Genomic DNA, 23,073 nt, shown 5'->3' with positions numbered 1-23,073 from the left:
CCGAGAGGATAATCCTCTCTCGGCAGTGTCGCGTTGCCTTGTACTGTACAGTACAACTAATCCCAAACTGGCCCATAAAATTCCCAAAAGCTCTATCGAATTTCTTAAAATGAATGACGTTTACGTAAGTGACCCCAAGTGCATCCGGATCGAACTCGAACCCGGATCCCTCACAGCACAGCCTACAATAAAAACAGCCTAGTCATTTGCTCTGAACACGTGTGTCGATACCTGAGGCGGTTTGCACGTTTTTTCGCTAGGGCTCCGTCTAGCGGGAGAAAATATTTTCGTTTTGACGCGACACTTCAATGGTATTTTCCCCATTTGACTAGGCTGTGCTCAGAGCCGCATAAATCTAAAAAAATTATAAATTTAATCACGAAATAAATTAATATAACAAAATTAATTTTAATAATGAACGATTTAAAAAAAAATAAAAAAAAAATTAAAATTCCGTAAAACGCCAAACGTCATTGGACGATTTATAAAACGTCATCGTGTTTTTGTATCTATTGGCGGGATCGTCTATCACCTGGAGGCCATTTTATTTTTGAATGTGGTTTAGACGGTTTTAGATCGAATATGTTTGTAAATGACATGAAAACGGAGTTTTACGACGTCATTTTCGATTCTGTAAGTAAAAAAACTATCCGTAAATATTGTATAGTGCTTTTTATTATCTTACAAGGTCCATAAACTAGTAAACTCCGTGTTGTCACGTGGTTTTAGCTATGAAATTGACTAATCACGCATGAATTTTAGCTCAGAAATGTCTATTTTGATGAGAAATTATTAATTTAAATGAAATTAAATTATATTAAACAAAGTTCTCTGTAATCATGAGGTTTTTTTGGTGAGTAATTCAAGTTAAAACCTTCCATTTAGTAGGATTTACTTTTAGTAAAATTATTGTATGTATACATACGTACTATATACCTAAAAGTAACTTGTACCGACTCTTCGTTGTAATTTACCAAAATAAATGGTGTTTTGTTAAAGAATTTTGCTTATTTTAATGCTTGTCGAGTATTATAGATAATAATAATGGTCTAAATTGTAATTTTATTAACATTTTTGTTGTTTAATACGATGACTCCTTGCTGATTTGAAGAAGCGAGCTTCTTAGTTTCTGCTGCTTCAAACTAAAAACTACAGAAAAGACACAAAACATGCTTCTTCTTAACAGTTTTCACTTAATTCTTTCATTTTAATGCCTCAAAATGATTTAAAATCACATTTTCTTAGTTTTATTACAAAGTTTGTCGTCTTAGAATGCTAAAAATAGAAAATTTTGGCCAATCTACTATCTGTTTTAGACGAAAGGTAAAAATTACCTTATTAGATTATCATTTGTACCGCTCTGTGTGATCCTTTGGGTCTATCGAGTTTTTGTGGCAAAGGAGACGTGTAAACTTTGACCTTTATATGTTTCCAAGTCAAACTTTATAGGTATATCATGCAGGCTGAGCCATAGGATTCATTTGGTCTATCCATCTGCTAGGAAGTTAGTTCAAAGGAACGTACATCAGAAGTAACTATTGCCGTCTTGCAGAAAGACCGCATTAGTTATTTTGACAAGATGGAGTAATCGAATAATTTCAATTCGATAAACCTTTCTAATCACTCGCATCATTTCGACTTGCCTGTATCTCAACCGAAGTGGCGTTTTCTTGGTTCTCCCATTTGTCTAACACAAATAGTCGCCAGTTTTCTGTAGAAAGTCTTCCCTGCAGGCAGATTACTCTTGTATTGTGTTGCCTTATCCCATCAATCCAGCCAACACTGGTGTGACAGGCTAATGGGGGGTGGGGGCCCAATGTATTTGGTCGGACCATTTGTGAAAGACTTAAAATATACATTGTCATGGATCCAGATAATGTATAAAGTTGTGAGTCTAGGACAAATCAGATATTCTAAATGGTGTTTTAACATTACCTTGCTTTAAAGCATCAAAGTTGTCTGTGTCACTTGGAAAGTACTGGGTTATATGTTGTGGCGTGATAACTACTGGGATGGGACTGATACTGATAAAACCTCTACAGAAAACAGCTATTGCGTAATGGGGATTTCATGCGATTACTAGAAATGCGAAACCAGTATATAGGATTCCTGATGGAGGGAACGAGAGAGACGACTTCAGAAAATAGGGGAGAAAGTCCGATATGTGAGACTGATGTACGAGTGGCAAAATCGAGATGGAAATTAGTGTCGTCGATGGATTTTATGAGTCAACACTTAATTTTGTTGCTTGTGTGCATCAGTTTTGAGTCACTCCAGTTTGCCTCGTAGTAGATAACTTTGTAGAGGTGATGCATAATGCATATATTCTGACCTTTCTCTGTACTTTATATTTACAATAGCATAAATATGGTAGATTAGTTGTTTCCATTAATAAGGGATGAACATTTGCTTCCATTCTAAACTCTTTTAATATTAATTTATATTTGTTTAATTAGGTTACTAATTCTAGTTTATTGTTTTAATGGTTTTAAATTAGATTATTTTATTATAATGTTTAATTAGATTATTAATTTAATTTATATATTACAGAGAGTTTTGATATTAGCGGGATTTGATGTAGATTCGTTGTGTGCCTGTAGAATTTTACAAGTAAGTTGCCTTTCCCTAAGTAATTATAATTGTTTGATAAATAGAAAACGAACGTAACTGATAGTTTTCTTTCCTCCGACCAGTATCTTTTCCATTGCGACAATATTTTATACACATTAATACCAGTACCTGGTAGAGCTGCCTTGGTGAAAGCATTCAAGCAGCATGGAGAACAGGTATTACAGATTATGCATACACATTCTGTAAAGTATGACTGTGTGTAAAGTGAAGTTTTGTAAATCGGCAATTTTTGTGTGATCTTTCAGGTGAAATACGTGATAATGATCAATTGCGGAGCAACGATAGACGTCGTGGAGTTACTACAACCAAAAGACGAAGTCGTATTTTACATTGCCGATAGGTACGTTTACATTTATGCTGTTGCAGTTAGCGGAATTTTAAAGTAAATTCCTCTTACAGCCATCGGCCAGTTGACGTGTATAATATTTATAACGGTGTTCAGGTTCGCCTTCTGATTAAACCAGATGACGTCGAAGGCATTCCCGAATTCGACAACATTTTCCGAGAAGACGAGGTGATTCTTTCACTAATAAACTATTTTATAGATTAAATGGGGGCCAATTTTAAAGTAATTTATTTCAGTCGGAAGACGAAAGCGATTCGGATATCAGGTTAAATGAAAGAGTTCTCGAGCGTCGACGAGAGAGAAGATTATGGAAAGAACAAAGGTAGGTTTATGCTTTTGGATTTGTGTGCCAATTCTTTAAGACTTTTTAAAATGGAATGATTTTTCTGCAGACAAAAGATAATGTTTGACTACACCCAATTCAGTTACTACGGCATATCGGTAAGTTTTTAAACATTAAATTAAATGGGTTTATATCGTAGTGGTGACATTATTTATTAAACAGACTGCTGTAGCTATGTTCGAACTGGCGTGGAAACTTTCAAAAGACACGAATGATCTTCTCTGGTGAGTATAATCAAATGTATACGAAAATCATTTTATTCAAAGATTTTAATGTAATTTCATCGCCAACAGGTGGGCAATAGTCGGCCTAACCGAACAATATCTCTTCAGGAAGATAGAACAGGATAAGTACGTTCTTCAAGTAGGAAATCTGCAAACTCACGTCTCGCGCCACAATCACATGTAAGATACACACCGAGTCTACCGCACCTTCAATTCTGACTAAATTGATGTTTCAAAATCTATTTTTAGTTCTGTGAGAGATACAAATGTACAATCGGTCACCTCGCTGCGCATTTCCTTTGAGAAAGAGTATCCTTTATTTTCATTTTGTACATTACACACCCTATAAACTTGTAAATTTTTGTACTTGACTCTCAATTTAGTTTGCAGCTAGCGTTATATAGGCACTGGTCGCTGTACGAGAGTTTAAAACACACTACATACACCGCCTGTAAATTCAGGCTGTGGAGCCTGAAAGGTCAGAAACGACTCTGTGAATTCTTAGCGGAGATGGGGTGAGACATTTTTATTATTGAAATGATTTAATAATGCAAAGTTCTCATTAAGAGTCATTAAACAGGTTACCTTTGGTGGAATGTAAACAGAAATTTCCTGCCATGGACATGCATCTGAGGAATAATGTAATAATCTGGTTCGAGGAACTTGCAGAGAAATACAGGTGCGTATATTCATTATGTTTAATAGTTTTGATTACATTAGTTTCGTTAAATGCTTAAATATATTTAAAGAATATTAAAACTTGTAGCGAGTGTACAAAGAAATGTTTGTTTGCCGCTAAGCATTCACACACAACTCTTGTTTATTTCTCCGGATATCATAAAGTCATTCTATAATGGTCAGGGAAACAGGAGATTCCAGGAACGAGGCAATGCCATTACAGGCAGACCGCAAGTTGAAAGAATTAAAAAGTTACATCATTACCACATGGTCACAGCCCACTATGGAGAGAATTTGTGATTACACCGTAGAACAAAAGATTGAAGCCAGTGCCAAAATCTTGACTTTCTCTTCCAGCAATTTCTCCTGGAATCGAAACTCCATGCGTCGAGTGTCCGATGTTACAATTTTTATTGTAACACAATAACTAATTTTGGTATCCCGTCTGAGTTTCTGCTCTGACTAGCGCTTACTAAGAGCAGGTCTTTTGCAAGCTCGTTGCGGGTTATACAATGAATAAATGAATAAGTCCTCAATAGGAATAGATAACGTTATGATGGTAGATTGTGATTAGTGAGTCAATATCTATGGATTCAAGATTTGGGTCATTCAGTGACAAGCCGGATGACTTGGCCATCTGTTTATTGATCCGTATTCAGAAGTAGTCTGTGTGGACTGATACAGAATGTGTCTAAATTAATGGTTATCATTATTAACATATTACAATTTTGTCCCCGTCACTGGCCAAGCAGATAAAACCAGTGAACAGTGGTAGTTGGTTGTGGGTTTGCCACATAGTTTTCTAGGTTTTTTGTGTGTCTACCATCTAAATACGAGTGATTTTCCAAAGCCCTCCTGGGAGATAACTTAAATGTTGTCGTTATATTCGTGATACACAGATTGCTCCAGGTGAAGTGTTACGAGTTAATAACTTGACAACACTGCAGACGGACTTTTTTTATTTCAAAAGAGCTTCTTAACAATAAAATTATGTTACGCGTCCTCTCTTGTAGGAAATGGGAGAGGTTTCAAACTGTCAATTGGTTGTATAAGGGTGTTGATTGCCTTTTATAGTCAGTTATTACAATTTTATTGTTTCAAAGCTGCTTTGAAACCTAAATAAATAAATAAATAAGTGAAAACACACACAATTTACTTTTAATAGACTTGGACTTTAATAGAGAACTCCCTACCAAAATAGTTATTCTTTTTACAGGTTGGATGACATAGTTTACGGATCCTTCGTGGGAAAACACGGTTTTCGGAATAAATTCTGCGCCGCGGACGTAGTCTACTCGACACTGTCGCTATTGGAAACGGCGGTAAGTTTACCTATTACAGATTTTGCTCCTATTACTTTAATCGACATATATTTAATTTTATAATCGTAACAGGATAAAGAAAGTGACCCCACAGACAGATTCTTGATGGCTCTGGATTCTTTGGCCAAGTAAGCATTGCTTTGTCCCCGTGTACCAGTTCAAAACTTGAAATTTAATGGAAATTGTCCATTTTAGGAAGAACACGGACTTACTTTTGAAGGGAATCGAAATGGTCAAATTGCAGCTGACTGCGGTCTTCAAACAGGTTCAGACCATTTTGGATTTGAGGCAACTGACGTGCTCTGGACCCTACTTATACGCGGCCATCGAAGAGGTAGTCATCGTCTCTGTGGCGGGGAGTTTTTTATTTATAATTTTAAGAATTAGAACGTTTAGTATTTCACCTATAAACGAAAAGCCTAAAATAACTGCTTGGTGGCCGACCCAGGATGGAAACCGAACAAGCCAATCCTAGGAATGTTTGTCCAGAACGTGAACAAACAATTGGAGAAAATATGCTTAAAATTTGTGTGAAATTTAATGAAATTGTGTGTAACTGACAATATAAACTGTTTATTTTACATTCTAGGGTTTACCAGAAGCCAAATATTTTGGTTCTCCGGGGCGCCTTGGAATGCTGGCAAGATTCTTACTACAGGCACAGTATTCTGCGGTGAGTTGATTTCGTTATAAACTTATCTGTATTGTGAATTTCAAACTAACCAATTTCACTTTAGACGAAGAATAGGAGGCTGAGGAATATGCCATTGGTGTTGGCAACACCGAGTCTGGAGTGTGTGGGAACGAGTCTTGTGGTTGGCATTCCACCAATAGCGGAAGAATCGACAAAGAAGTTAGTATAAAGTGGCACTTAAATCGCCACTATGGGAATATGTTAACTAACTTTATAAATTATATTTTCAGTTTCTTTGGAAAAGCATTCGAACAGGCTGCTCACAAATCTCGGGCGGAAGTGATTTTGGACTACTTTGACACTTCGGGTGAGTATCTTATTTGGTAAAACCATGTCTTTGTTGCTACCGTTAACTTACATTTGTATTTACAGTGGTGCAGTTGAGGACCGAAGATCGTGCCAAGTTCTTTGATGCCCTGATCTCTCTACTGAGTTGAAGTGCCGTTTTAAACAAGAGAAACGACCGCGCGGATTCATAAATATTATTTTAATTGTACATAGATACTTTTTAAAATCAACATTTTATATAGAATAATGCATTTTTAAACAATCTAACAATTTGTACAAATGGAAATTTTCTTATATTATTTATAACTCTGTAAAGAGTAAAAATCTGCATTCGTCCCGCAGAGAGTTGGCACTAGTTGGGTTTTGCTAGCTCCTCGGCCTTTAGATCGTGATACACGATCACTATTCTGTAAAGGAGAAGATTTTTATGAAAAGAAAAATCTGCAATGGTTGTTTTTAGTACAAATAAAGATCATTACTTGTCTTCGGCTATCTCTAATTTTTCCTTGATGAACTGGTAGATGGGTCCGGAGTATTTGGGATTCTTTTCCGCGGAAAACACTCCGATGGACCAAATTTCCAACATGCAGGTAGGATCGTCACTTCCTCCTCTACACATCTGAGTGTCCGGGTGGACTATCACGGTCACTTTCTGTTTAAAATTAAGTGGTTTTAAACAGTAATATCTTTCTAGTTACTTATATTAGCCAAAAATTGAAGGAATTTAGCATCGTGAAAGTTTCAAGATACACAAACGGGCTCCACAGACTTGCCAAGCTAAGTGCAAGACTACCCAATGTAATGCAAAAGGGACATAACTGTTATATTTACTGGCACAGTTCTTTCAAATTCCACTTGTTGATAGAGTAACTCCTCTACACAAAGATTATTGAACCTGATTCTGGAATCCTCTTTGAAAAATTTCAGATGTACACTATTGTACCCACTTCTTCCTCTCTTCTGTGTCATCAAATTGTTCTTCATTGGACCAAACAGCTGGAAATCAGAGGGCACCAGATCACAGATGGAGGACCATCAACTGACCAAATTTTTCAATTGCCAGAGGTGTTTGTTTCTCACCCACAAGGAGGACAAGAGACCAAACAAAACCTCCAAACTTCTCAAGTGTGAAAGTACCGCTCGCTAGTCACGGTAAGCCACATTCCAGAAAATCAAGGAGAACGATGCCCATGTCATCCCAAAAAAATCGCAACTTTGTGACGAGGAGTTATTCTACTGACACGTACAATTTGAACGACCCATGTCGGTTAATAAAAGTCGTCCTATTTTTCATCACTTTTGATCCCCACGTAAACTTAAAATACAAAACAAACAACGGAGTTGTGTTAATACAGCGTATACCAGCCGTTATGCCGGAACCGGCACCATGCGACTCGACACGCTGCGGAAACAGAGACGAAGCAGCCACGCGGCAAACTACGGCCAGTCTTTCGGCAATTCCAGACGTATACGCGGCAGAGATTTGCGTCACAAAGGGCAGAGTCGACACGCTCGGGTTCACATCTAATTTGAGTACATACCCACTCGCATTTAAATAACCTATTGCAATATTCATCAATAGGTTAAGTTACCATGCAACAAGCATTTGTTGCACGGCAACTAGTGTAATTTAAACCATGTTTTAATTCATAACTACATAATAGGAAGCACCACCCATTCAGAAATGGTGTCAGTTGGGAGTGGAGACTACATAAGTGAAACAAGAGCCGATGCAACAACAAAATTCTAGACAAAGCGAGGAATTTACGTCTCTAGAATCGCTGTCGTCGCGCGAGAATTACGCTACGCAATGCTATTCCGAGTTATCTACGATCGATCACGTGGCTTAAAAAGGAACGAACGATCGATCGATTTCGTAACTTTTCAACGCGATTAAACTCGCTTCCTTAATCGTAATTAATCCGATTACGATGGAAATTGGCCCACTCACCGCTTCGGGTTTGTCCAGGATCTTGCTGATCAGATCGGAAATTTGCTTGTGGAGATCGTGGGGAATCCTCTCCTTCGGCAGATTGGTGTGGAACGTGCACAGCGGCATCCTGCTGTAAAACGCTGCTGCAAATCGCAAACTTTGACCTTCTCCGCCCTAACTTGACCCCCGATCACGTGTTCGGCGGTTGCGACGCGGCGATACGGAACACAACCGTTTCGTAAATGCGCGTTACGACCGTCACTTCCGCCCGACGTAATTACGCAACTTCCCGTCGTTCTCATCACTTTATTTATCTAAGGTTTTTTTTTTTTTACAGACATTCGTAAACCATTTCTAACATTATTATTTATTATTATTACAAATTTCTCGTGGAAGATTTTAATTTAAATTCTACAACTCGTCTTCGTAACCTTCGGGTAGGGCGTTCTTGTGAGGGTTGTGGAACAAGCCGTGGTTGCCGTCACCCCATGGAAATGGCTATAAAATAAAAACAAAATAAAAAGGACGTTAAGCATGTTGATCCTAAGCCAAAAATCTACGCAGAATTTCGTAGATTTAACGCGTAAAAATGGTAATATCCTTGCATTTATTCCCGTTTTAGAATCACTTCGTACGATAATATGGTAGGATATTCCATTATTATTATCCTGTATTCTGTTTACAGCATTCCAGACAAGCTCTATACAGTATACAGTCGACCCCCCTAAAACACTGTTGATTTTTCCGTTTTATATGAATTCCACGTTGTACGAGTCACTTAGATTTTACAAATACATGTGCTGGGCTGTGAAAGGCTCACATATTTGTAAAATCTGACTCGTATAAAATCTAACACTTAAGCTGTGGGACTTATAATTTATCTATGTGATTTTAAAATGCCAAAATTCTAGAGGTAAAATTGCGGCTGCGTTATGATGGATCTTAACAAATTCTTACAGATTTACAATCAACTTTGCTAATATAAAGAATGATTACGGTAAACTGTTCTTAAAAATGATGCAAATATTACCACATTTAACCCTTTACGCGCTCGGTACTTGATAATATTTTTAAAAATTAACTAGTTTTTAGAATAAAGTATTACGTCTCGGATATAAGAATTCTATTGCGTATCTTTACCTTATTTCTAATTCTCAAGTGTTCATAGGGCTTGAATTCGGGACGTTGCCAGTGCGCCATGTGTTCCTTTTCGCCCAAGTAGGCGTTAACCATGCAGATGCCTACGCTCGGCAAGGCCACTAAGAAAGTAAGCATTCTCCACTTCTTCATTGCGGCTGGAAGAGAAATTTCTGGATATTAACATGTCTGTAAAGTCGTTTCTGATTTGTCTTAATGCGTAAGAGACATCGACAACAGAAGATTGCGAGAATAATTCCCAGATAGAAGGCTAAATTGTTATTTACCAATGGATTTACAGATTATTACATTACAGCAGTAACAATTGCAAGTTTTGAAGCATTTTTCACATTTAATAAATGTGGGAAAATCCTTCAAGACTTGCAATTGTTAACTTACAGTGATACTGATTAACCACGAAATCAAAATTACTATACTATAAGAGAAACTCGTGCAATAACAACGGTGCGAGCATGCAATTCTTCCAAGGCTTTCGGGCAATTTTTGACGAGATCCACGCGTCGTCGGATCCACTACGTCTCCATCCTTTCGGGCAATTTTCGACACTTCCAAGCACCGTCGCACCCGCTAAATCTCTCGAGCACCACGTCAGAGATCGGACGAGGCCACGTTCCTCTAAAACTCTGTACGGGGTCCCTAAAATGTATTGTTTTATGCGAGGACGAGGCCAAATTCTTCTACTGCAAGCTCGCAATACCCGTGGAAGAAGCCGACACGCTACATTGATTAACATTGAGAAAGATTTGATTAATTAAGCAAATTAATACCTTGAAAACATTCATAACTTCAATTTCAATAAGATTTGCATTTATTAAATCCATTTTATCAATAATTTCATTACATTTTGCCATGTTTAATGCTGCAATTAATGCTGACTCCCAGCAAAACCTAATTAACTCATGGGCATTAATTACCATTAAGCATGGCATTTTATTTCTTTTAATTTTGATAAAATGGACGACTTTAAACGAATTTAATTATTAATTGTGTTGCTTTAAGTGGTTAAAATCTAATTATATTGAAGGTAAATTCAAGCATGTACATTGGTAAGGGTAAAGTACATTAGTAAAACGGTTAAATCATTAATTCCACGCTAAAAACAATTAATTATAATTAATAACCAACCTTCTGCTACTTCGGGTGGTGTACCCATCGACATTAATCTACTCTGTCGAATAAATCTCGCCGCATTCAAGTTAAGTCGTTTCCCCAACGATGCCATGGCCGCCATCTTTGTTTTCACCTTCTACTAATACCAGAGACGATCCTCTACTTCTATTCGTTCGCGCTTATCACGTGACTAAATTTCTGTCAATCACTTGGCGTGTTTTATAAGTCTCGTATTTTTAAAAGAAAAATATTGTTATTTATAATAAACGAACTAATGCTTTTCGTTTAAATATATTAAGTATAATTAATAAGTTGTTATTATTAAATAATAGTTCGCATTAGAGTAATCGTATGATGTAATCGTTAATATACGTCACGTGATTCGTTTATGCGTCACACGACACGTCACAAAATTTTAAATTACGTTTTGATTTTTAGAAGTTTAAAATTTTTAAACCTGATTTAACTTTTTTTTAATTCGTTTGATACAAAAATTGTAATATTTTACCGAAATAATTTAATCGTGTAATTTACTATCCAGTTGTTATTGGATAAATTAGTCACGTGATTTGCTCTATTTATTTTCTATTAAAATAAGTGCTTCGATTGGTTAAATAAATTATGCAATTAAAAAATTACTCAATGAAAAATATGTATAGAAGAAACTTAAAAAATTATGCTTTGCTGTTTATTTTTACGGTATAAAATTATATAACGTTATTGTTCGAACGTTTCCCTGTTTATAAACGGTTAAATCTAATGACGTCATTTATAAATTCAATCGTAAAAAAGTAAACGAATGACGTCATTTCCACATAAAAAATACACACGATAAGAAAATTATTATATTTTTTATACTAATAAATTTGATGTATAAACATTTAATTCTAAATAAACAGACGATAAGTTTTTTTATAATATTTTAAATTCTCATCTTCCTACATCCGATTGGTCATTTAATATCACGTGACGTTATTTACGGACTATCACCGAATCAAAAATGACGTTATAATTTTATAAAAGAAGTATTTAAAGATATTTTGATACAAATTAATACTTTATCGTAAAATTTCCTTATTAATTAAATATTAATTCATCGAACGGTTGGAAAAATTAAATTAATTCGAAATCGACCAATTAAAATGCGTAAAATTTTTGGTCGCCATTTTGAAAGGAGCAGGTGGTCAGGAAGTAAACAAATGACAATTGACTCATAATGAAACGGTCGATCGAGACATTTGAGAGGAGGAGAAAGGTGATCTGAAGTGTATTTTGGATGGGAAACAATCAAAATAAGTCTGTAAAGATAGCACCATTGGATAAAAGATGGCATTCAACACAAAGTCAAGTGAGTCATACATTATATGGTAGGACTGTATTTTAAGTGTTTTGCATGTATACAAATACACATGCAATTTACCTACATATCACCTCCTATCAATTGAATCTAGCTTAATTATTATAGTTTAAATACTTAATTACAGTGTTATTTTCTTATAAAAACACATAAAATCACTAAATTTCTTTTCTTTCTAATCATTCAGCGTCACAGAATAAGTGTTTAATACTTAAAAAGTCATCATTAAGTAAGGAAGGTTGCTTCATCAACACTTCAGACATGCTCGATCGAACTGGCCTTAACACTGCATTGTTCCATTGTACGAAGCTATAAATAAACGAAAAACACTTCCAGGATGCTAAATTGAGTGTAGGTCGGTTTGGCGTCTAGATGCATGGAATATCTGGGGAAGGTCGGCTTAACGGCGTACAAATGTTAGCGTCGGAGCCGGATTTACACTCTGGGCTCTTTCTCCTTTGCCGGATTATAATGGGAAATGCGTGTAAACAGTCTCTGAGGCACCTGTTAACACGGTCCCCTAAGGTAAAGCTTGTTTAGCTTACATGTAAATCTAATTCCGGTGACTGTACGCCTTCCTTTCTACCTCCTTTCGTGTATTATAGTATCATCTAGTTCTTAAATATTAAGAATTTATACATAAAATAATTATTTTATTATCGTTACTGTTGATAAATGTGGAACGCGACCGTTGCATTCGGTTTTGTCCCGATGGCTCGCATTTGTTTTGATGCACGGGGCCGAGGAAGCGTCGACTAACTTCTTAACGGTAAGCCGATGTTTATTTATTTTAATCCTGCAAACTCAGATACTGAGCTCATAGTACCGAGAGAGGAGAGGGTGCAAAAGTTAGAGGGCTTAAATAGCACGTTGAGGATGTAGAGAGAGAAAATGTGTTGTAATCTAGCATTATAAATTTAATTTTTGTGTAATTGTAATTAAGTAAGGTGTTCTAACATCTGTACATTATTTAAGTCATCGGGAGCTTAGTGAATTAATTAATTAAGATACGCAATTTGTTTAGCTTCAATGAAGACACACGATGAAGGATAATGTAAAAAGTAAGATTATTTAAGAGAACGAAAGAGTTATTCTTACAATTTTCCATTAAAACTGCTACTCTTACAGTGAAAGCTTCTTAGAAAATTCTAATGGTACCTTTTTGAGCACTCAAATATATTGCACTGAAGGTTTTGATAGTGTAACAGCACAAATGTTAATCCTGGATGTGGTAAACTTCCTTTGCTTTTGGCCCATCAGAGAATTTTGTAGATGCAGTCGTGTTTTAGCAAATATTCAAATGTCTTGTTCGTGCTCGTGTGTACCGATGATAACAGTTTTGAACTGTGTGCCCATTATCAGGAGTAAACGAGAGAACCAAGAATTTTATTATTGGAATTTTACTGTCTACCGATAATGGATGGCCAAAAAGTGCTACTTTTTAACCTTTTTGTATTGAGCAAAGCAGTTTTAATTGGATTTACATTTGAAGAGATTCCTTAACAAGTGCATTATCTGATATGCTTATATTCTCTTGTCATAAGCTTGATAACTGATGTTTGCTTCGGTAATGTCGATAAAATGGCATTAAAAACTTCCTGGCAAATCATCTGTCATATAAATAAGAGTTTAGATATTTTAATGACTTAATTTAAAAATTAATGTGTGACATATCGAAAGAGAATTTTGTAACGACCAATTTAATATGCTCATTTAACAAGTTAACTTCTAAAATCTAAGTGATGAAAATGAAGCAATCTTTACGAGTCGGTAATTTGTCGGAATTTATGTCTTAACCCGGCCGTCCGCCTGTGGCAAAAGTGTTTTATGCATGACTTTGTGTCTGAGTTTTGTATATGAAAATTTTGTCGGAAAAATTGATTTAAAAAACCAATATTTAATTTATATTAATTTAAGATTAAAATGAAACTTGTTTTTTACAAACTTTGTCAATTCAACGTGGTTAATGACTCAAAAGTCGCTGTTGCAAATCGTCACTTAATATACATTTGACTCTCGATTATCTGAGATCGTGTTAATGGGGATGCCGAAAATGCCTTCGAACGTGTTGTTGAGCCATTGCGACTTTCTATGCGATCCGTTTCGCAGACTATTGGCTGGGAGGAGGAGAAAGTGATGATACATTTGATCTTGGTTTATTATGCGTAACTATTATAACATGACAGAGTCAACCTTTCTGTATAGTTTCTTTCCTTATAAAGAAGGCATCAAGTGGAAATTTAATAGCAATTTTACAAAGTTTTGTGGAAAGAAGAGCCTATAAAGAAGGATTAACGTTATCACAGTTGCCCTTCTTTTTAGGCTGGGGACACGGGAGCGTATAGAGTATGTCTGTTAAAAACCACTGTATGTGCTAACGGGATGTCTAAGAACATTAGTAAAAGTGCTTTTCTATGGTATATCTATCATACAAACATACTGTATGTATACGTTTGTAAGTTGTCTCGGCGATGTCTGGTCAAAGTGACATTGCTGTAACACACATATTTTATACACTCGCACGTCTCCAGTCTTAGGTGCTTCCTTGTTACAGGTTTGTCATGTTTAGAGCATAAACATGCCATCTTTCTTTGCAGATCAGTTTCTCGAGCGTCCACAGTGGCTTGTCTGTCGCCAGCCTCCAGCGTCCCTGGTCCCGTACGTCTCGCAGAAGGTGGAGGCAGTCGACGTTACTAAACTCCTACGAGGCTTCGAAGACGGCCTGGCCGGTCCGTTACATCGAATCCATATTTCTTCCAGAATTCTCGATAAGAGGAGAAGTGGACGAATCTCACTTTCAGGTAAGCAAATTATGTAATTGCATTTTAAAATACACAAATATTTTTTAAATATCTGCGATCCATTTTTAATTAGATCGAGGAAGAAATTGCTAGAGGAGCATTCGGGTCGGTATTAAGAGTTAAAAAGAAAAATACGGAAAAAATTTATGCGATGAAAGTAAGGAGTTTAACAATTTTTTCAACATTTTAAATGCACTTCTTTACATATTACGTGAAATATTATTAAAGGTATTATCAAAGGCCAAAGTCATAATGGAAAATGCCATACAACAGTGCAAAGACGAAGTCACTATTCAGGTAATTCCAAATGAATTTGAAATTGTATTTTAATTTTGCCCAGTTTTCTGCAATGTATTGATTAATTATACTTAAAAATAGACTTGTTATTTGACTACACACGGGTTTAAGCCACTAGCGAACAATCATGTTCGGTTCTAAAACCCATTCTGTTCATTGCCGACAAGTATCTTAGAATAATATTAACACTAGGGAATAAAGAAATGCTAATATGCACTTTGGTTACTTTGTCGTTGCTGCTTTATGATTTCCCGACACTCGCTTTATTCTTTTACTTTGTACTTTTGCAGCATTTAGTGGTGCAAGAAACATATTTTGTATGTGCTATATTCAGATGTACTGGTTATATACTGTCGTAAACTGATATGTGCTATACGTTCGTGAGCGTATGTGTGTAAATGCATAATGATAGTGGTGCAAGAAGTATATTTGTGTACTTTTTCTGATAAACACTCTAAGATATAATATAATGTACTGTGGTTATGGATAGTGTCATTACGATACTTGAATTTGCTCTTAATAGAAGTGAAAGGGATGATGTCTGAGGATTATAGGAGTGTGTACAGCCTTTTAAAATAAGTGTGAAAGGTTGAAAGTTATGTTATACAGGGCAAAGCTGGTCAGCCTCCAGATATAATCAAACCGTGCGGACTCACAAGACATTAACGAAAAATGGGCACAAAATCTGTACTGTTTACACACTGATTACAAGCCCAAACATTTGCGTAGAATGCAGATAAGGCTAGAGACCAGGTAAAGTCAAAAAATCTCATACTGTGTAGAGAAGTGTATTCTTGATAATACAATATATTTTAGGGAATAATATCACACATACTAATGTGCATTCTTTTCACTAAGGGGAAATGCTTCAATATACACATTCGGTTAACTGGGGACCACATAAAACTTCTTTACACATCTCGTGAATTAAAATAAATATAAAGCATAAAGCATTCTCTGTTGGAATTTGTGTTAAATTCCAACAGAGAATGCTTTATGCATGCTCGTTTAATCGATTATATTTTATTTTCAGTCTCTGTTAGGTCATCATCCGTTCATCGTGCAATGCCAGTATCGTTGGCAAAATAGGAAAGAACTATTCATAGGTGGGTGCATTTAATTATAGTTTAGATAAGATTCCTTGCAGAAGGAACAATCTTTAGAGATTTCTTTTTAGTTACGGAGTATGTGACTCACGGAGAATTGCTCTCCCTGTGGAAAAAATACAACAGGTTTAGCGAAGATCTTGTCCGACTGTACGTGGCTGAACTTGCATTGGCTATAGGTGAGCATGTTTTGAATTTTATGCATTTTAAATGTGTAAAAATCTTTCTCCATAAATTTAAATGATTTTACAGATTTTTTACAAAATACCGGAGTAATATATCGGGACTTGAAAGTAAGGAACAGCTCAATTTTTATTCTACAACAAATTAAAGTACTCAATTCTAATTTGTTTTAATTTATTTCAGATGGAAAACATTCTGATCGATCAAGACGGTAAGTTTTTTTTTAATACATTCAAATTCTCGCTTAGAAATCAAGTTTTTACGATTAATAAGACATTGTTAATGATGTACGAAGGTCACGTACAACTGATAGATTTCGGACTAGCCAAGTGGTTAAGCATGGGGATGAGAGCCACCACCATTTGCGGAACCATAAGATACATGGGTAAGTAATTTTCGTATCCTGCAAGCTCTAGACATCACTCTCGATAACAAAATTGGCATAACTGTTCTCTATCCAGCTCCCGAAATTCTTAGCATGAAACCTTACACCCACGCTGTCGACTGGTGGTCTCTGGGCATCATCATGTATGCCCTGCTGGCTGGCCAGGTACGTTTTCTATTATTTTTAACCGTAATTTTGAGAGTTCTGAGAGTGTTTTCTGTACGCGATCGAATAGTATCCCATCAACTCGGGAAGAGATCACACGGGAATGCATAAATTGGTAGAAAACTGCGATTACAAGCTTCCGTCTCACTGCAGCGACAAAGCCAATAGCGTGGTCAGAAAGGTAAGTATATCTGTTCACTTGTATGATTTACAGAACGTAAATTTCCTTTCTCGTTTGGGCAGCTCCTCTGTAAAGATCCGAACAAACGTCTTCAACATTTGTACAACTTAAAGAAAGAACAGTTTTTTAAGAAATTAGACTTTGATGCAGTATTAGAAAAGAGGGTAAGTCTCCGTTTGTTCCATTGCCTCATACTGTTTAACGACAGCAATAATTATGTTTTCTTAACAGATTTCTCCTCTAACGCTTCTGAAACAGAGTGTAAAAACGTAAGTAAACGGTATCATCATTTATGCTTTTGTTTACTTCTTGTTTATGTTTACTTATTTATTTATATTTACACAGAAACTTCCATAAATCTGATAAATCCAAGTACTTCTCGTCAAATTTTGTAAGTACTTGCTTATATTGTATACTAGTTTAAGATATACGTAGCATAAGGGTGGCACTTAACAACTGAAATACATTCCAAAAAGTATGTTGTTAAGCAACTTTCTATAATTGCTTGAAGACCGTATAGTCTGCTACTATTATAGGCTATGCGTAACACAGGAGTGTGCTTATGTATCTGAACGTATCTAAATGTAGAAAAGATATGAGTGGCTACAAATTTTTCGGTTTCATTATAATCCTATGAGACCTACGTTGTCGCGTGGTGCATACCTGTACAGTAAATTCGTATTCTTTCATCTACAGTTAATTGTACGAGTCCTCAAAGATCCAAGTTTGACTGGCTTTATGTAAATGAATGAGAACAGAACATAGATTTGATTTTAGAAATGCAAGTAAATAAGGGATGAGCATGGAAGAAACTAACATGTTGCAGGCATACTAATGTTATGGTAACTTGAGCAGATCACCACTCTATTAGTCTCCTTTTACTGGCTTCAAGCCGTAATAAGTTTCCACAACAAAATTGGCAAGTTGAAGGTAGAAATGAGAAGAGAAAATGACACACCATCATCCTTAATGCAACATTTCTTTGTTGTTTTCGATGGAGTGGCTTCCAAACGTAGTATGGAAAGGATTCTGTTAGGCCAGCATGTCGTGGTATGGTACTCGGTTCAAGGTGCCATTACATTACAGAAAATGCCACAAGGCTAAACTGATGCTAACTGCGGTACTTAATTGGGATGGTTTCATTCGTCAAAACTAATCAAATGTGCTAACTGTTCTAATAAATACCATTAGTTACGCTTTCCTAGTTATTAAGAATTTTAAAGTAAAATTTACTTGGCAAAGCTCCGACGTAATGCAGTCTTCTTTGATTATTTTGCAGTTATCCCGCGAAGAATTACCCAAGAAAAATTAGAGAGGACCTCATTGGGACTGTTGGAAAACATGTTGCAGAAAAATCTCTTCTTTTTTACCATTTTCTCTTTCATTTTACATTCCGGTTGTGATTTTTACAAAGATTTTCTTAAGTTAGCGGTTACCGGACTGTTTGCCATATTGCTAAATAATACTCAGGTAATTATTTGTGGCGCTTTTTACATTTTATGGACTGCTCCGTGCCATCCATTACAGTTGCAAGACCATATCTGGCTATGCAAAAATCAAATATTTGTAAAAAATTCCCTCATAGTTTAGTACCCATTTATCGTGCAGGAATGCATTTTGTTAATTGTTGATTTCTTGTGGACCAGTGGCACCCACAGGGAATAAAAAAGGACATCATACGTTATGCAAGAAGCTTCAAACTATGGTTCAACATAAGTTCGGCACTTGCACGAGGTGGCATTGGTTGCGGTTGGAGCTAAATAGTCCTCAAAAATGAGGAACGCTCCTTGTTTTGAGGACAAGTTTCAATCAAAGTATGACAAAATTACACTGGACAAAAGACAATTATCATTCACTAGTTTCTTTTATATATGCGGAATAGGCTAGAATTCACAAATTTTCTGTTGTTTATTGATAATGGAATTTGAGATCCCCTCAGGCATTAGGAAAAGAGCAGCATGGATGAAAGGGGGGACACGTGCCCCAATATATGGGCACTCCTGGTGCAGGCGGTGAAAACATAGCCACATTCTGATCGTTGTTCTGACAAATGTAATTTGATTTTAACGACAGGCAAAAACTGAATTCATTTATACATTAAACATGCCAAATTGCACGCCTTGAGGCCAGTTTGTGCAATACGATCACTGCCGCTATTCTGTCACACACAGACAAGACTTACGGGCAATTTGCGGCAGATCAGAGTGATACACAAAAATTGTTTCAAGCATTAGTTTCTCTCAAACACACGGCTGTGGAGTCCCATAAAATTTACCGACTCCGACTCCGACTCAACAGCCCTGCCAGGGCTGTGGAGTCGTGTAAAAATCTACCGACTCCGACTTTTCCTTACCATCCGACTCCGACTTTTCCTTACCATCCGACTCCGACTCCACAGCCCTGCTCAAACAGGAATCTAATGTGTGATTTCGGTCCAGTTGGTTTAATGTGGCAACTGAAAAACTCAAACAGGTTCAATTTCCCACAAAACGTTCATGACTCGGAGATTGCTCGCAACTGATTTGTTCAAATCAGACCACGCTTGTTGCATTTTCGAGTGACAGATTGTCGGCAGTCATCGTATGTAAACTAGCTTTAGTCGACAAGCTCTTACGTGATTTCTTTTCTCTCGGTTTACTCTCGTAACCTAAATTCATTTACAAATCTGACTGAGTCTATGCACCGCCACCTGGATAACAAGGTCTGTCCCATATGTTATACAGTATTCTGCAATATATGAAATAACAGGCAAAGATTTTACATCCCATAAATCATTGAAAGACAGATTTATCTGTTATGTATAACAGAGAGAAAATATGCCAATTGGTCAAATTGTTTTGAATGTTGGAAGGATAGAATCTCGCATCCTTAATTTTCCTTCTAATTTCCAACGATGGAATAACAAGTCCCTTTAGATAAACAATTGTTATTTTAGGGGAGAAATTAGAATTGAAACTTCTTTTGAATCTATATCAATTGTTCCACGGCATCCAAGAAATGCGTTAGCAACGTCGTCCAAGAGGAAGGGAGTAGTACTGACGATTGGGTGAGGTTTGAAAGTAGTATGCGCATGGTGGACCCGGTGCCGTGTTTATCGGTATGTTTGTGTTATTACTTGACATTTTATTGGGTTTTTACCTTAAATTATGTGTATTTTCCATTTTAAGTTCATTGAAATGGCCATCATTTAGGGTTTGGAAAGAATTAATTTGCCTTCCGTTAGAAATAACGGGAAAATTAATATGGAGTTTGAACAGCCTCAAGAAAGGTGTTAAATTCAAATTATGAGGCACCGCCATGTACGAGTATGTACATGCATTGTAAAAAGCATGTGTCTTCTAAGACATCTCCACCTTTTAGTTACCAATATAATGGTATGTGTGTAAATGGCTCGGTGTCAATTGATGGACATTTCTATAAATTCAACTATAGTAATTGTAAATTAGAATATAAACTTTCTTGTGGCCCTTGTAATTTGATAAATACACAAAAGAAAATTGTGTCTCAAGATCATTCTGTTCTCTGTTTAATTTGGCATGATAAGTCCATCTTTGGGAAAAGGGCACTAGCGCGAAACAAAATGCGATTTAGAAGAATCAAGAATCCCGTTTGCACGATGTCTTTGTATTGCATATCCGCTGCACTTCATTATTATGTGAATCGTATCTTGCGTGTCCTCTCTGCATAGGCATTTGTACTTTGCCTAATTCTAAACAGGTGGTTTGATAGGATTTGAGGGGTCTGAGCCACCCAAGGGCCTCTGTTCGTTCCTTGATGCCCTGCGGAATTTCACGTGTACATCTTTATCAGAGCATTCTATATTTTCTTTGGTGAGTTTCTTAACATATGAGGTCCGGAGTATATTATAGTTTATTTGTTTGGCCTGTTCTCCGAGTGCATCTGCCCTCTCGTTCCCTCCTGTTTCCATGTGGGCTCTAACCCATGCAAAGTTTATTGTATTCTAGTCCTTTGAGGGACCGCTTAATACTTAATTGTGCTTCCACCACACTTACACTGTCGGTGCAGATGGCCTTGCACCATTCCACTGCCCTCAAGATTGCCAGTAGTTTATCCTGAAAGACTGCAATCATCATTAATCCTATATTGCTTGTTGTAAATTTCCTCCTCTGCTTTGTAGGCCACAAAGGCTGCACCAACTCCTGTCATGCTTTGAACTGTCAGTATAGATTTTAATTTCATGATTGGTTTATCCTGCAATGTTAATAACCATTCTTTCATAAGGCTTATAAAGTTTGTCTTGCCCAACTGTAACAATGTACAATTTCTTGTCAAAAGTGCCTTTGTTACGTAATAATGTACGACTTCTTTGGCAACAACAATGTCTATTGATGGGTTTTCCGTTATCATCATTAGAATAGTTTCAAATGAAGAATTAAAGGCCTTGGCCACTCTGACAGCTGCCCACTGTACCAAGAGAAGATGCCTTTTGATGTGCGTCTTCTTTGCGGTGTTCCCCCATGCCACTGCAGCATAGGTTATTTTCAGGATAAAAACCCCTTTGAAGATGGTCTCTGCGTCTAGATCCCAGTTACCTTTGGCAGATTGTATGGACAGAGCGAAATGGCCTTGTATCCAGGTGTCACTTTCTTTTATTCGGAGCAGCAGAAATTTTACAGGTTAAATTTGTATGCCACACATTTTAAGCGGTTCACTTTCTTTAGTGTGTCAATCGGAAGAATCTCGATGCCCTACAACTCCAGTGGCTACTCGTTTATTCAGTGCATTATGCATAAATAACTTTTTTATGGTCAATTTACACTTATCAGAGTTTATAGTATTTTATATTTGAATTTTTGTTGCGCAGAGAGAAACTTTATTTTTTTGTTAATTTATAATATATATATACTGTTATATATTGTTTTATTCCTACTTAAGTACACCTGTTTTAGTATTAGTGTGAATCAAGTGTGTAGAGGTTGGTACGTGCATCCTTTACATTGGTGCAAGTATATGCAAACATGCATAATCTTTCTTCGCATACGTCCTTGTATTTGTGTGTGCAAGATGTGCAATTAAACTCCAAGATTATATTTTCATCATAGTTTTTGCACTCTTCCGTTGAGCATGCGAATAGCAGAATAATGATCTTGTGATATGGAATCCCTGATGAAAAGGCATGCAATCCATGACACTCGAATCTACTACTACTACTACTGTGTTCCTGTGTACTGTCATCTTGGAACTTAATTGCTTAATCTTGTTCCGAGACAGCCGCGTATTTCACATTCTATAATCAACACTTTGAAATTGTGCCTGTCCTTCGTGTTCTGTACGTCCAGTAAAGAGCCAAAGTCAGTGACAAAACAATTTTGCCATTGCGTAGGACATGCAGTACCTGCCACGTCCTCGTCCGGTCAGTTTGCGTGGCCAAGTTTTTAACTTCTGAATGTTTGTACGTGTTTGAAGTATGGAGCATTCCGTCTTACTTTACAAAATCTTATTGTAAAAATCATTTCTTTTCCAGAATATATTGTACAAAAAGCAGTTACAAATAAAAAATGTTTTTAATTCTGTTTTGTCTTGTCCGATATAAGGTACAGACACTGGCCATGCTTTAATACGGGATGGTTCAGTAAAACTAGTTGCACTACGGCAACACACAATGCTAATTCTACAGAATTCACAGTGTCGACATGAGGGGTCTACTTTTCTTCTGGATTCTTGTTTGAAAGTGTCGATAGACACTAGAGGTGATACCTGCCAAGACTGCTGTGTTGCAATACATCATGTAAAAGTATTCATTCTAGCTGCACAAGAGATGATCCCCCTGTTACATGCAATGAAACTAAACATTGGGTTTCATTGCATGCTGTGTGAATGTTAAAATTGCAAATTCGTTGATCGGTATTG

At 36.5% G+C, this 23,073-nt stretch overlaps 4 protein-coding genes across 6 annotated transcripts; 2 read left to right on the top strand and 2 right to left on the bottom strand.

Moving 5' to 3' along the window:
• Positions 1 to 477: 477 nt before the first annotated feature.
• On the top strand, positions 478 to 6,750 carry LOC111629322 (cell division control protein 45 homolog). The gene is made up of 19 exons (XM_023373212.1): positions 478 to 633; positions 2,551 to 2,610; positions 2,694 to 2,786; positions 2,877 to 2,971; positions 3,031 to 3,145; positions 3,214 to 3,299; positions 3,370 to 3,418; positions 3,483 to 3,544; positions 3,614 to 3,724; positions 3,794 to 3,853; positions 3,928 to 4,059; positions 4,125 to 4,223; positions 5,439 to 5,544; positions 5,617 to 5,672; positions 5,740 to 5,878; positions 6,134 to 6,217; positions 6,282 to 6,397; positions 6,469 to 6,545; positions 6,611 to 6,750. Exons 1-19 carry the CDS (start codon positions 583 to 585, stop codon positions 6,673 to 6,675), a joined length of 1,656 nt encoding a protein of 551 aa, XP_023228980.1. The 5' UTR covers positions 478 to 582; the 3' UTR covers positions 6,676 to 6,750.
• Positions 6,711 to 8,733, bottom strand: LOC111629339 (D-dopachrome decarboxylase-like). The gene is made up of 3 exons (XM_023373231.1): positions 8,478 to 8,733; positions 7,006 to 7,178; positions 6,711 to 6,933 (listed from the first exon to the last, which is right to left on the bottom strand). The coding sequence occupies exons 1-3, from the start codon at positions 8,583 to 8,585 to the stop codon at positions 6,879 to 6,881; spliced, it is 336 nt and encodes a 111-aa protein (XP_023228999.1). The 5' UTR covers positions 8,586 to 8,733; the 3' UTR covers positions 6,711 to 6,878.
• Positions 8,734 to 8,751: 18 nt separating this feature from the next.
• Positions 8,752 to 10,899, bottom strand: LOC111629330 (cytochrome c oxidase subunit 6A2, mitochondrial-like). The gene is made up of 3 exons (XM_023373221.1): positions 10,743 to 10,899; positions 9,600 to 9,754; positions 8,752 to 8,957 (listed from the first exon to the last, which is right to left on the bottom strand). The coding sequence occupies exons 1-3, from the start codon at positions 10,846 to 10,848 to the stop codon at positions 8,871 to 8,873; spliced, it is 348 nt and encodes a 115-aa protein (XP_023228989.1). The 5' UTR covers positions 10,849 to 10,899; the 3' UTR covers positions 8,752 to 8,870.
• Positions 10,900 to 11,769: 870 nt separating this feature from the next.
• On the top strand, positions 11,770 to 23,015 carry LOC111629301 (putative serine/threonine-protein kinase F31E3.2). Of its 3 annotated transcripts, none has more exons than XM_023373194.1 (15): positions 11,770 to 12,075; positions 14,682 to 14,885; positions 14,959 to 15,042; positions 15,114 to 15,182; positions 16,216 to 16,288; positions 16,360 to 16,467; positions 16,541 to 16,581; positions 16,655 to 16,682; positions 16,767 to 16,856; positions 16,933 to 17,021; positions 17,092 to 17,202; positions 17,265 to 17,366; positions 17,434 to 17,471; positions 17,548 to 17,593; positions 18,482 to 23,015. In XM_023373194.1, exons 1-15 carry the CDS (start codon positions 12,004 to 12,006, stop codon positions 18,512 to 18,514), a joined length of 1,188 nt encoding a protein of 395 aa, XP_023228962.1. In that variant the 5' UTR covers positions 11,770 to 12,003; the 3' UTR covers positions 18,515 to 23,015. The 3 variants fall into 3 exon arrangements, with proteins under 3 accessions (XP_023228962.1, XP_023228955.1, XP_023228969.1); XM_023373187.1 differs by lacking the exon at positions 11,770 to 12,075 and adding an exon at positions 12,112 to 12,609; XM_023373201.1 differs by lacking the exon at positions 11,770 to 12,075 and adding an exon at positions 12,620 to 12,853.
• The last annotated feature ends 58 nt before the right edge of the window (positions 23,016 to 23,073 follow it).

This window comes from Centruroides sculpturatus, unplaced genomic scaffold (assembly GCF_000671375.1).
Source record: "Centruroides sculpturatus isolate CEXI.00-Female unplaced genomic scaffold, Cexi_2.0 scaffold51, whole genome shotgun sequence".
In the NCBI taxonomy this organism is placed as follows: Eukaryota; Metazoa; Arthropoda; class Arachnida; order Scorpiones; family Buthidae; genus Centruroides; species Centruroides sculpturatus.
The sequence above is the reverse complement of the archived record's forward strand: the minus strand, read 5'-3'. Positions and strand labels throughout refer to the sequence as shown.

Coding starts and splice junctions, on each gene's coding strand:
- LOC111629322 (XM_023373212.1), top strand. CDS start 583: ATGTTTGTAAATGACATGAAAACGGAGTTTTACGACGTCATTTTCGAT. Junction 3,146..3,213: donor ACATTTTCCGAGAAGACGAG/GTGATTCTTTCA, acceptor AATTTATTTCAG/TCGGAAGACGAAAGCGATTC. Junction 5,879..6,133: donor TATACGCGGCCATCGAAGAG/GTAGTCATCGTC, acceptor TTTACATTCTAG/GGTTTACCAGAAGCCAAATA.
- LOC111629339 (XM_023373231.1), bottom strand. CDS start 8,585: ATGCCGCTGTGCACGTTCCACACCAATCTGCCGAAGGAGAGGATTCCC. Junction 7,179..8,477: donor TCCTGGACAAACCCGAAGCG/GTGAGTGGGCCA, acceptor AATTTTAAACAG/AAAGTGACCGTGATAGTCCA. Junction 6,934..7,005: donor TTAGAGATAGCCGAAGACAA/GTAATGATCTTT, acceptor TCTCCTTTACAG/AATAGTGATCGTGTATCACG.
- LOC111629330 (XM_023373221.1), bottom strand. CDS start 10,848: ATGGCGGCCATGGCATCGTTGGGGAAACGACTTAACTTGAATGCGGCG. Junction 9,755..10,742: donor ACCACCCGAAGTAGCAGAAG/GTTGGTTATTAA, acceptor TTTCTCTTCCAG/CCGCAATGAAGAAGTGGAGA. Junction 8,958..9,599: donor ACTTGAGAATTAGAAATAAG/GTAAAGATACGC, acceptor TTTATTTTATAG/CCATTTCCATGGGGTGACGG.
- LOC111629301 (XM_023373187.1), top strand. CDS start 12,457: ATGCATGGAATATCTGGGGAAGGTCGGCTTAACGGCGTACAAATGTTA. Junction 12,610..14,681: donor TGTTAACACGGTCCCCTAAG/GTAAAGCTTGTT, acceptor CTTTCTTTGCAG/ATCAGTTTCTCGAGCGTCCA. Junction 16,582..16,654: donor TAATATATCGGGACTTGAAA/GTAAGGAACAGC, acceptor AATTTATTTCAG/ATGGAAAACATTCTGATCGA.